Raw genomic sequence first — 12,790 nt, forward strand, 5'->3', positions numbered from 1 at the left:
AAACTGGCAACCTCCATATTTCCTCAGGGTACTCTTGTTCCTAAGCTTTTCCCCGTAAATCACCAGTCCACTGTGGGATAATGTCACTTTGGAATTTTTCCATGAAGATGCAGGAAGGAGCGGTAAGGATCCGATTGTTGTTCTTGTTGTTTAGTCTCTGGGTCGTGTCTGACTCTTTGTGACCCCATGGACTGCAGCACACCAGGTTTCCCTTCCTTCACCACCTCCCGGAGTTTGCTCAGATTCATGTCCACTGAGTCGGTGATACTATCTAACCGTGGCATCCTCTGACTGATGGAGACTGATGCTGAAGCTGAAACTCCAGTAGTTTTGCCACCTGATGCAAAGAGCCAACTGATTGGAAAAAGCCCTAATGCTGGGAAAGATTGAAGGCAGAAGAAGAGGGCAGCAGAGGATGAGGGATTCGATAAATCCACCCATATGCAAATGAAAGTTGTTTTGTTCAGTTGGGATATGTCTATATTGTTTAGCACCAAGGGTATGCAAAATAAAACCTTTTAAAATTTCCAACCAGGAAAAAGAAGGAACATGTGAGAAAAAGATAAAAATATAGACATTCTTCTTCTGACTTGCACTTTGGTGGGGAATGAAAGCTAGACCATCCCCAAAGAATTAATCCTAGTTTAAAAAAATCCTTGGTTCTCAAAAGCCTGGCATTGCATATTTGTTCCTATTTTGTTTGTAAAAGGTTTTAAAGGCATATGATGTAATGAAGTAAATGTTATTTTGTGGTTGAAAATTAAAGAGTTCTTTTGTATTTTAGGTCTTACAGGAAATCTCAGGGGTAGTGAGAACTGGAATTTGTGTATATTATGGGAAGGGGAATAAGGAAGATGAGGGGAAAACGTTCCAGCTCCTTTCTTCAGATAATTTTAAGCCATAATCCATCTCTCTCTCTCTGTGTGTATATATATAAGTATATATACACATTTGCTTCCCTTGGTTTAAGATAAAAATAAGTAGATTTGTCCCCCAAATATATTTCAGGGCCCTGTTAGCATCTCACATGGAACCAACATTTGCCAGGAATGTTTTTCCTTGTTTTGATGAGCCAGCTCTGAAGGCAACTTTTAATATTACAGTCATTCATCATCCACGTTATGTGGCCCTTTCTAACATGCCAAAGCTAAGTAAGTAATGTTTTCTATCATCTTGTATCTATATGTAATTATATGTTTATATAAATATATACTTATATATTTTTATATGTGCACGTATATTTGTGTATTACATGTTTTATATATATGTGTGTGTGTGTGTATTTAACTCTGTAATAGATTTTACAACAGTAGATTTTCTTGGCAGTGTATTGAGAACGTATTTTAATTATGGTATATTATAACCAGAGAGGGCGGCCACCCGGGATACGTGTCAGCACCCACATCTTGACGATGGTAAATCCTGATCCTTTTTGTATTAGGAGCTGGGAACATTGTACTGTTTTCATACATTGGTATCCTGTCTGCCCATTAATTTGGGTTTCAGTCTTGTAATCATTCATGATAGCAAGCTAGTGGACTTAGTCTAAATCTGGTACATAGATTTGGGTTTTTTGTTAGTTTCAGGTTTTTTTTTTTTTTTGCTGTTAGCTCACAGCACTTTTTTTTTTTCTTTTGGTTGAATTAGTATGCAACTTTTAAAAATTCTGATATTTCCCATAAAAGTTAAAATTCTTAGTTTTTTGGGAAGCTCAGACCACCTAACAGCACTGGCCCTGCACTTCCTACATGCCAGTCTGGTTGCAGGTGAGAAGAGGCTGCCCCTGTGGTCCCCACCCCGCCCTGTTCTGCACATCAGCCTGTTCACACTGAGCACCCGGCCTGCTCAGGCCTTCCAGTTTGTGATTTCAGGTTCAGAGACCCCAGTGGGACTCCACTGAGGACCTGCCCCAAACCTGAGAATGGCAGAATTATACCTTGCTGACCTGCCATGGAGAGGCCGGCTGGAGTAGCAAACAGCAGTGGATGGAAAGAGAAAGCAGCTCACGGGCCTGACTGACAGCTGCTCACGGATTTGCCCTCCACCCAGACCACATTATTCATGGTGCTAATTCAGAACCAAGAATCGAGTCCTTGGTGGTGATGGTTTAGTAGTCTACCAAGCTCCTCTGTCCATGGGATTCTCCAAGCAAGAATACTGGAATGGATTGCCATTTCCTTCTCCAGGGGATCTTCCTGATCTAGGAATTGAACCCTGGTCTCCTGCATTGCAGGCAGATTCTCTACTGACGGAGCTAGGAGCGAAGCCCGACACTGTCCTTAGGCCTTCCTAATAGATAGCTCGAAGGTAGAGAAATCCGAGCCACTGAACCGTGGGGAGAGGTTGGGAAGATGGTAGTTGAGTGGTCGTCGAACTTGGCAAATTGTTTCAAACTGTGTTCCTTATTGCTCATTTACAGTGATTTGGACTAAAATCAATTTCTTTAGGTCAGTCTGAGAAAGAAGATGTGAACGGAAGCAAGTGGACTGTTACCACCTTTCACACCACGCCCCACATGCCCACTTACTTAGCTGCCTTTGTCATTTGTGACTATGAGCACATCGGCAGGATCGAGAGGGGCAAGGAGGTGAGTGAGGGAGGCCCTCCAGGTGCGGGACGTTTGTGCTGGCTGCGGACTGTTCGCGCACTCCTTCGCCTCGGGGGCTGGGCCTGCACCCCCCGCGGACCTCTCCTAGTTCTTCCCCCAAGCCCTGTCACTGCTCTGAGCAAAACGCTGCGGAGCGGAGCGCAGCCCTTCCCTCTGGGGCGGAGGGATTTCTATGGAAGGTTGCGCCTCACGTCCCCTAGACGCAGGTTCTGAGCCCCCTCTTCCCAGGCCCTCGCTGCCTTTCAGAGCACAGAGAGAAGAGGGCAAGGGGCCACACCAGCATCTTGAAACTCAGGTTATGTGTTGTATACCTTGCCTACTTGCTCCTGATGCCAGCTGAGGCAGCTGCTCTGGCTGAAATGCTGCAGGCAGGTTAATCACCGTCCCTATGAAGGACCAGGCCTGCTGGGTATGAACACTAACCCAGAGTTGAGGAAGTAGGTGCTCTGTCCTGGAACACCTAGTTTTCACCCAGTTGTACCCTTGTTACATAATAATCCTTTGGGAAAATATCAACGTGATTGTAACAGTACTTTATGGACTGGAGAAGGCAATGGCACCCCACTCCAGTACTCTTGCCTGGAAAATCCCATGGATGGAGGATCCCTGGTAGGCTACAGTCCATGGGGTCGCTAAGAGTCGGACACGACTGAGCGACTTCACTTTCACTTTTCATTTTCATGCATTGGAGAAGGAAATGGCAACCCACTCCAGTGTTCTTGCCTGGAGAATTCCAGGGACGGGGGAGCCTGGTGGGCTGCCGTCTATGGGGTCACACACACAGTCGGACACGACTGAAGTGACTTAACGTAACTTAACGTCACTCCCTATGCTAGAGTGTGGAGGTAGGTAGGGCCAGTGCCTTAGGCCCAGTTCTTTCTAAGCAAATGGACCTCATCAGGCTAAGGCTGTCTCCTGGGCTGGTGAACTTCCCGGCTTGTGCCTTTGGCTTGTGCAGATAAGGAAGCTGTGGATGAACCAACTCTTATCACCAGGGGAGAATTGCTCAAAATTCCTTGTCCGAAGGATGAATGAATAATCTTGCATTAGATGCAAAGGACAGCTCATTATCACCCTCAGCTGTTGGCTCCAGCCTGATTTCCCTTATTGAGTAATCACTGGTAGATCCTTGATATTCACAGATAGAACTTGGGCCAAGTCAAACATTCATGACGTGTATTGATAAATGCACTCAGACACGGTGTGGAAGCCTATGCTTTGTACCTGACATGAAGGAGTGACTGGGGCTCGCGAGCGATGGAGATGGCTGTAAGCATCCGCATCTCCGTTGGCTTGTTGCTCTCAATGCTGCTGCACAGCATGAATAATTCTTACAAACGGATGGTGTCTGTTTCTTCATGAAAGGTCACCGTGAAAAGAAAGCTGCCATGGAAGCAAAGAGAAAATGGAACATGCCTAAGAAAGTAATGGTCTTAGCCAGAAAATTGAAATTTGGGATGAGTTTATCAGTGGAATGTTGTGTTTGGCTATGACTCAGTTCTGGAAAGCTAAGGAATTCACCATATACTCTACAAGAACCAGACTGTACTCTTGGAATAGCATCCAGACTCTACAAAAAGGACTCCCTAAATAAGAGAAAAAATTTAGCAAAGTTGAAAATGTGGTTCATGCGTGGCATGAGGATAAATATAAGACACGCATAACTAAGGTTGGAAATGAGAAATGGAATATTTTCTGCTCTATCAGTAGAGAGGGATGTCATAGTCGTCAGCAATTGCAGCCTTCCAGTGTGAGCTGGTGAGCCCTGAGGGAACTCAGGAAGGAAAAGAATAGCTGTCATCTAGCAGCCATTAGATGACAGCCATTCCCTAGAGTGAGCCCCAAGGAAGCTCAGGATGTGAAATACACAGGATGTCTGCCACAGATAGCTGAGGTACATATCAAAGGAATGATTCCAGTGAGCCCAGACTCTTGCATCTTCCCATACATAGAAAGTGCTAAATTCCTTAACTTGGGATGTCTGGGGCTTTTTTCTCTAATTAACAGTAATCTTTTGATGTTCAGACTACCTGCCCTTTGTTGCAGAACTTCTATATAATCTGACTCCTCCCCTCGCCTCCTCAGAGCAGTTCTCTCTGGTTGCTTGAGATGCTGTCTCCCGGGCTTGAAGCCCTAAAAATTTCTGCCATAACTCTCAACTTTTAGGTTGCTATATTTTTTCACTCGACAGTTACAGCAGCCGTGAAGGGACGTGAACCGTCAGCTACCTGGGACCGGTACCCTGTGGTTTTCACACCTTGAGCTTCCTGGGGCTGCTTCACCATGGGGAGTGGCTACAGTCTGATGGCTGCTAGCGGCCAGGTGCTCTTTACCTTCCTGTGTTCTCTCGGGGCTCCTCAGCTCGTTCGGGAGGGCTGCAATCATTGACGACTGTAACATCTTCGTTTCCTGATACAGCAGGAAATATTCTGTTTCTCAGAAATAACATTTTGAATTTATCACACATGTGCACGTGTAAAGAGATTTTTCCTTTAGAGGTTGAGGTCTGCTGGGTCTAATCAGGACCACAAGGACACACTGGTGGGCTAGATGTGATTTTGAAGGAACTTTTTCTTCAAAATGTTCCGCACGTATTTGTGATCCTCACTGCCCTGCCCCTCCCCAACAGCTTGAAATCATCATTTGCCTCCACTGTGGCTTAGAGTGGTCATTTGTGGGAGGAGGCTTGTAAACTGGAAATTTATATACACACTTTATGACAGCCTTCCCTCCCAAAAGGCTACAGTTAATATGTGTGTATTATCCTGAATGTGGTGACTGTTGCCTTCACTCAGCAGTGTGGGCTCTGGTCTAGATGTCCTCCTGGCTTTGCCTTGGAGGTGAGAGCTTGAGACAGGGCAGGTGCCGGTAGTGGAGGGGCAGGACTGAGGCCTTGGGGTGGGAGGAGGCTGGAAGAAAGGAGAGGATCCAGGCGGGAGGCTTCTAAAACACGTACCGAAGACCTCATGTCATTCAAAAGTCACAAAACGCAAGACAAACTTTCCAGCAGAAATAAAAGCAAAGACAAGTGAACGTCTGGTTGGGGGACAGCGATCTGCAGATATCGTTGTGCTGCTTTTCGTTTTCTTCACATTGTCTCTTGTGTTTTGTAGACAGCTCTTTCTCAAATTAACTGCATTCACAATCAGGACGAGTATCTTAATTCCCTCCTCGCTAACTTTCATTCTAGAGTTAGGTGTTTCAGATGTGTTTTTAAGCACTGACACCAGCAATTCCATTTAAAAGTGCTCAGATGGTATTGTTGAAGGAGTACCATGATTTCAAAATAAAATGACAATGGATGGTAAAACAACATCAAATTAGTCACCGAAATAACACAAACAAGTTCAAGCACCCAAATAACAATACAGTCACGCTAAACTAACAAAACATGGCAGAGATTTCTTTCCATCTACTGCTAACACGGAAGTGTCATATACAGAGGATATAATTTGCTTGCTTCAGTAACTGTAGAAGTCATGAGACTTTTGATGAACTTTTTAAAATTGAGGAAATTAACCTTATTTCAAATTTTGAAAATAAGATGGGACTATTCATGTTTTGGGAGCTTCCCGTGTGGCACAGTGGTAAAGGATCCACCTGCAAGTTCAGGAGATGCTGGTTCAGTCCCTGGGTCTGGAAGATCCCCTGGAGTGGGAAATGGCAACCCACTCCAGTACTCTTGCCTGGGAAATCCTATGGACAGAGGAGCCTGGTGGGCTATAGCTCATGAGGTTGCAGAGAGTTGGACATGACTGAGCACACTTGCACTCATGTTTTTTATTAACAAATCATTTTAAATTTGCATGATTCACATTTGTTTCATATTTTTATACTGTGTAACCCCTGCTAACTGCCCAACTCTGTTTTGAATCACTGGAAATATGTCCTGAAAAGGGAAGCTAGGATCCAAAGGGCCCTTTTGCTCTAATATAGAATCCATGTTTTCTGTGGGGGTAGATAGCACTCCCCAGGATTTTTTTTTTTAATTTATTTTTTATGTATTTTTGGCCATGCTGGGTCTCCGTTGCTATGCAGGCTTTTCTCTAGCTGCTGCTAGTGGGGCTGCTCTCTCGCTGTGGTGTGCGGGCTTCTCATCGCAGTGGCTTCTCTCGTTACGGAGCTTGGCCTCCAGCGCGGCTCCCAGGCACCAGAGCACAGGCTCTGTGGCACACGGGCTTAGTTGCTCAACAGCCTGTGGGATCTCCCTGAATCAGGGATCAAACCTGCATTGGCAGGCTGACCCTTTACCATTGAGCCACCAGGGAAGACCCCCACCCCCACCCCCTGCAACCAGGATTATTTTTGAATTATAAAAGTTTTACACATTATTGCAAAAGATTGAAATAACACACTTTCTGGAGAATCTCTGTTCCCAACTTAATGAATAGCCTCCAGGGCTTTTCTCATTGCATGGACACATGTAAACATTTTATCATGCAACTTCTTCTGAAAAGATAACCTTTGGCTCCAGAGCATCAGGAAATCCGAGCAAGCAGGCTGCCACTTTCCAAAATCACTGTACATATTGCTTTTCCTAATCACTGCTTAATTGTTTCTGTCTAGATACGCATCTGGGCCCGGAAAGATGCCATCGCAGATGGAAATGCAGATTTTGCTTTGAACATCACAGGTCCCATCTTCTCTTTTCTGGAGGATTTATTTAATATCAGTTACCCTCTTCCAAAAACAGGTGAGGTATCTTCCCTTACAATGTGTTTGATTTCCTATTATGGGTGCTCTAGGTTGAGATCAAAAGATACCTAGATGGGCCTCCAAGGACCGGTTGGCATTTTATTGTTTTTGCTGTTTTGGAGTCAGCCCTGCTGGCTTCCCATCATTGTGTCCTACACGTTCCTAAACACGCAGAGGCCTGTCTGCTCCTTCTCTGCATGGTGCCGTGTGACTAGCTGGTGCTCAGAGGGCTCCCGGCTTCAGATCCCTCCTGGGTGCTCACTGGTGGCTTACCTCCTCCAGACCTTGCCTTCTTCCTGGCTTTCTGCCCTTTCATCTCACACCGAGAGCATGCAGTGCAATGTTCTGGATCCTTTTAACCGCTTGCGTGAATTACTCCAGTTCCCTTTAGGAAGGTTTTGTTGTTTTTTTCAAAATATGTTCTTTAGCTGTGAGTCATTGGATTAGGACTTGGGGGTCCCATCAGTGAATTTTTATTGTATAAAATTGGAATCATGTGTGAACAGAATATGATCCTCAAAGGAATATGTAAACATTTTGTTTCTCGTAGATCGGTATGGAATGTCCTTAAAATTATGTGAGCTGCTCAGCTCAGAAAGTTGTTCCATGTTTTGTCTCTCTCGCTTGAGGGTATCATGTCAGTGTGTTTTGTTCCTCTGAAAGGCTATTTAGTTGAAGTCTTGAGGGAAAGTATACTTGGCCTTTACTGGCAGACAGTGGAAGAAGGTGGGGAGTAAAAATTAGGGCGCTCCAGGCTCCCGAATGCTGCATAGACAGGGCCTCTGCCGCTTAAGCCTTCTGGCTGAGGAGGGACGGGGAGTGAAGGAATAGGGGCCAGCCATGGCCTGCTCGTGGATCCCAGAGGTTATACCCATCATTTAGAGAGTTGGAGGCAGGGACTTTCCTGGCAGGCCAGTGGTTAAGGCTCTGAGTTTCTACTGCAGGGGGCACAGGTTCGATCCCTGGCCAGGGAACTAAGATCCTCGATTCCCACATGCCACGCAGCACAGCCAAAAAAAACTAGAAAAAGAAGGAAAGAAACAAAGACAGTTTGCAGCAACAGGAATCTGAGCATGGAGACCAAGTTTCTGGCACTTCTGTGGCCAGAAGATCTCAAGATGACCCTTGTCTAGGCAAGAAAATTTCTCTTTATCTTTATTTAGATAAGGAGAAGTCCAGAGTTATTCTTGATATCCTCGTCGGTCAAAACATCTCCTCCATCCAGTTAAGTCACCTCCTTATTATCTCCACCTCCACCCACTTCTTCCCCATCCCCCTCATCCTCCCTAGTTCACGTCACCAAAGTCTCTACCACAACTGACCTTGCTTTGACCACCGTCCCTCCTGTCTCCTCCAGTTCATCTTCCACACTGAGGCCTGAGGGATCTTTCCAAAGCAAAATCTGATCATGTTATTTCCCTGTTTAAAACTCTTCTGTGGCTTCCCAATGCCCTGGGGATAAAGTCCAAAGTTCACACCCTATCTTAACAGTGCATCTCTCGCCTACCTCTCGGGGCTTTTGACAGTTTCTCAGAGAAGAAGGGCTGCTCTAGCAGCATCTCTGTCCTCTTCTACACTTTCATCTTCTCCTCCTCTCGGTCAGGCTCTTGCACATTCAGTTTGCACATCCTGCCTTTCCTTTTACCCAACTTGTTGATTCTTATATTTCTCAACACAGTGCCTCCTCCTCCAGGAAGTCTTCCCTGACTCTTTCTCTCCCAAGCTTCCACAGCATCCTGTGCATCCCTGCATTCAAGTTCTTGAGCTGCTAGATCCTAATCATCTCTGCATTAGGTCAAGGGCAAGTTGAGGGTCAGGGTCTGGACTGTCCTTTTTAAGTACCTTCTGAGCCTGTGACTCTGCTTCTCTCAGAATTGTTGTTTAGTTGCTAAGTCATGCCTGCCTCTTTTGCAACGCCATGGACTGTAGCCCGCCAGGCTCCTCTGTCCATGGGATTCTCCAGGCAAGAATGCTGGAGTGGGTTGCCATTTCTTTCTCCAACGGATCTTTCCAACCCAGGGATCAAACCCACGTTTCCTGCATTGGCAGATAGATTCTTTACCACTGAGCCACAAGGGAAGGCCCTGTCTCAAACTAGTAAAGAGTAAGCTTTTTTTTTTTTTGGTGGGGGGAAAAATATGTTCAATGAGTTCCATAATTCCATGTAAATTCTGGCTAGATTACCAGCTCCTGGAAGTCAAGGTTATGTTGGCACTTTTTTTTTCTGTATCTTTCACAGCATCCGACCCAGTGTTGCTCTATGAGCTCGCGTAGGTGGTGCTTAGTCAAAACTGCCTTTTGATGGATAACTGATTACAATAGAGTTTCTCTATTCCTGGATCTTTAAGAGAAAGATGAACCAATGTCTCCTGATTACTTTGACTTTTGGTTGAGTCATTTAAAAACAAAACAAAAAAACTGTTACAGCTGCTGGTGGAGTTGGCTGTTTAGGTTGTTATAAGCTTTAAAAGAAAAAGTGACATCATGATGCTTTTAGGAGTAAGTATAGGTGTTTAAGATTTGCAAACTTATAAAATAGCAACTTCCCTTTTAAGTTTTTATTTTTTCTTAACTTGTAACCATCTGCTAAAGCTGAAACTCTAGTACTTTGGCCACCTCATGCGAAGAGTTGACTCACTGGAAAAGACTCTGATGCTGGGAGAGATTGGGGGCAGGAGGAGAAGGGGAAGACAGAGGATGAGATGGCTGGATGGCATCACTGACTCGATGGATGTGAGTCTGAGTGAACTCTGGGAGTTGGTGATAGAGAGGGAGGCCTGGCGTGCTGCGATTCATGGGGTCGCAAAAGTCGGACACGACTGAGCAACTGATCTGATCTGATCTGAACCATAGCAGGCTAATGATATATATTGTACATCTCAGCAAAGTTTGTATTTTTGAAGCAATAAAACTCAGTTCAGTTCAGTTCAGTTGCTCAGTCCTGTCCAACTCTTTGCGACCCCATAACTGCAGCACGCCAGGCCTCCCTGTCCATCACCAACTCCCGGAGTTCACTCAGACTCACGTTCATTGAGTCAGTGATGCCATCCAGCCATCTCATCCTCTGTCGTCCCCTTCTCCTCCTGCCCCCAATCCCTCCCAGCATCAGAGTCTTTTCCAATGACTCAACTCTTCGCATGAGGTGGCCAAAGTACTGCAGTTTCAGCTTTAGCATGATTCCTTCCAAAGAAATCCCAGGGCTGATCTCCTTCAGAATGGACTGGTTGGATCTCCTTGCAGTCCAAGGGACTCTCAAGAGTCTTCTCTAACACCACAGTTCAAAAGCATCAATTCTTTGGCGTTCAGCCTTCTTCACACTCCAACTCTTACATCCATACATGACCACAGGAAAAACCATAGCCTTGACTAGACGGACCTTTGTTGGCAAAGTGATGTCTCTGCTTTTGAATATGCTATCTAGGTTGGTCATAACTTTCCTTCCAAGGAGTAAGCGTCTTTTAATTTCATGGCTGCAGTCACCATCTGCAGTGATTTTGGAGACCAAAAATATAAAGTCTGACACTGTTCCCACTGTTTCCCCGTCTATTTCCCATGAAGTGATGGGACTGGATGCCATGATCTTCGTTTTCTGAATGTTGAGCTTTAAGCCAACTTTTTCACTCTCCACTTTCACTTTCATCAAGAGGCTTTTGAGTTCCTCTTCACTTTCTGCCATAAGGGTGGTGTCATCTGCCTATCTGAGGTTATTGATATTTCTCCCGGCAATCTTGATTCCAGTTTGTGTTTCTTCCAGTACAGCGTTCCTCATGATGTACTCTGCATATAAGTTAAATAAGCAGGGTGACAATACATAGCCTTGACATACTCCTTTTCCTATTTGGAACCAGTCTGTTGTTCCATGTCCAGTTGGAACTGTTGCTTCCTGACCTGAATACAGATTTCTCAAGAGGCAGGTCAGGTGATCTGGTTCCCATCTCTTTCAGAATTTTCCACAGTTTATTGTGATCCACACAGTTAAAGGCTTTGGCATAGTCAATAAAGCAGAAATAGATTTTTTCTGGAACTCTCTTGCTTTTTCCATGATCCAGCAGATGTTGGCAATTGGATCTCTGGTTTCTCTGGCTCTTCTAAAACCAGCTTAAACATTAGGAAGTTCACAGTTCCATTGCTGAAGCCTGGCTTGGAGAATTTTGAACATTACTTTACTAGCATGTGAGATGAGTGCAATTGTGCAGTAGTTGAGCATTCTTTGGCATTGCCTTTCTTTGGGATTGGAATGAAAACTGACCTTTTCCAGTCCTGTGGCCACTGCTGAGTTTTCCAAATTTGCTGGCATATTGAATGCAGAACTTTCACAACATCATCTTTCAGGATTTGAAATAGCTCAACTGGAATTCCATCACCTCCACTAGCTTTGTTTGTAGTGATGCTTTCTAAGGCCCACTTGATTTCACATTCCAGGATGTCTGGCTCTAGGTCAGTGATCACACCATCATGATTATCTGGGTCGTGAAGATCTTTTTTGTACAGTTCTTCTGTGTATTCTTGCCACCTCTTCTTAATATCTTCTGCTTCTGTTAGGTCCATACCATTTCTGTCCTTTATCGAGCTGATCTTTGCATGAAATGTTCCTTTGATATCTCTAATTTTCTTGAAGAGATCTCTAGTCTTTCCCATTCTGTTGTTTTCCTCTATTTCTTTGCATTGATCGCTGAGGAAGGCTTTCTTATCTCTTCTTGCTATTCTTTGGAACTCTGCATTCAGATGCTTATATCTTTCCTTTTCTCCTTTGCTTTTTGCTTCTCTTCTTTTCACAGCTATTTGTAAGGCCTCCCCAGACAGCCATTTTGCTTTTTTGCATTTCTTTTCCATGGAGATGGTCTTGATCCCTGTCTCCTGTACAATGTCACGAACCTCATTCCATAATTCATCAGGCACTCTATCTATCAGATCTAGGCCCTTAAATCTATTTCTCACTTCCACTGTATAATCATCAGGGATTTGATTTAGGTCATACCTGAATGGTCTAGTGGTTTTCCCTACTTTCTTCAATTTAAGTCTGAATTTGGTAATAAGGAGTTCATGATTTGAGCCACAGTCAGCTCCTGGTCTTATTTTTGTTGACTGTATAGAGCTTCTCCATCTTTGGCTGCCAAGAATATAATCAATCTGATTTCGGTGTTGACCATCTGTGATGTCCATGTGTAGAGTCTTCTCTTATAAAACTCAAGTTGTCTATAAATCATAAAGTGGTGACATAATTACCATAATTAGTGAGACTCTACTGAGTAAATGAAAATCACCTACTATTTTCTAGGTGCTCTCTGAATGCAGAAGCAGTAGATGGTAGAGGCTCTGTTCAGGTAGCTGAGTTCGCAGATAGCATCTACATGTTAAAGACAGAAGAAAACAAATGCGAAGGAGGAGACAGCACTGACTCATAAAGTCAGCATGAAGTCTCAGCAGAAAGAGGACTGTGTGGCAGAAACCAACATAGTATTGTAAAGCAATTGTCCTTCAATTACA

The 12,790-nt window shown here is 44.5% G+C and overlaps 1 protein-coding gene across 4 annotated transcripts in view; it reads left to right on the forward strand.

The window, feature by feature from the left end:
- Positions 1-12,790, forward strand: part of LVRN (laeverin) — a 78,302-nt gene that overhangs the window by 20,951 nt on the left and 44,561 nt on the right. For 3 of the 4 annotated variants that reach the window (XM_070377205.1, XM_070377206.1, XM_070377207.1), the window contains exons 2-5: positions 1,009-1,151; positions 1,368-1,415; positions 2,448-2,587; positions 7,175-7,301. In XM_070377205.1, the coding sequence (XP_070233306.1) occupies positions 1,009-1,151; positions 1,368-1,415; positions 2,448-2,587; positions 7,175-7,301 (458 nt within the window). The remainder of the gene's footprint in view (positions 1-1,008; positions 1,152-1,367; positions 1,416-2,447; positions 2,588-7,174; positions 7,302-12,790) is intronic. The other variant, XM_005901950.2, reaches the window with a different exon arrangement.

This window comes from Bos mutus, chromosome 10, assembly GCF_027580195.1.
Source record: "Bos mutus isolate GX-2022 chromosome 10, NWIPB_WYAK_1.1, whole genome shotgun sequence".
NCBI lineage: Eukaryota > Metazoa > Chordata > Mammalia > Artiodactyla > Bovidae > Bos > Bos mutus.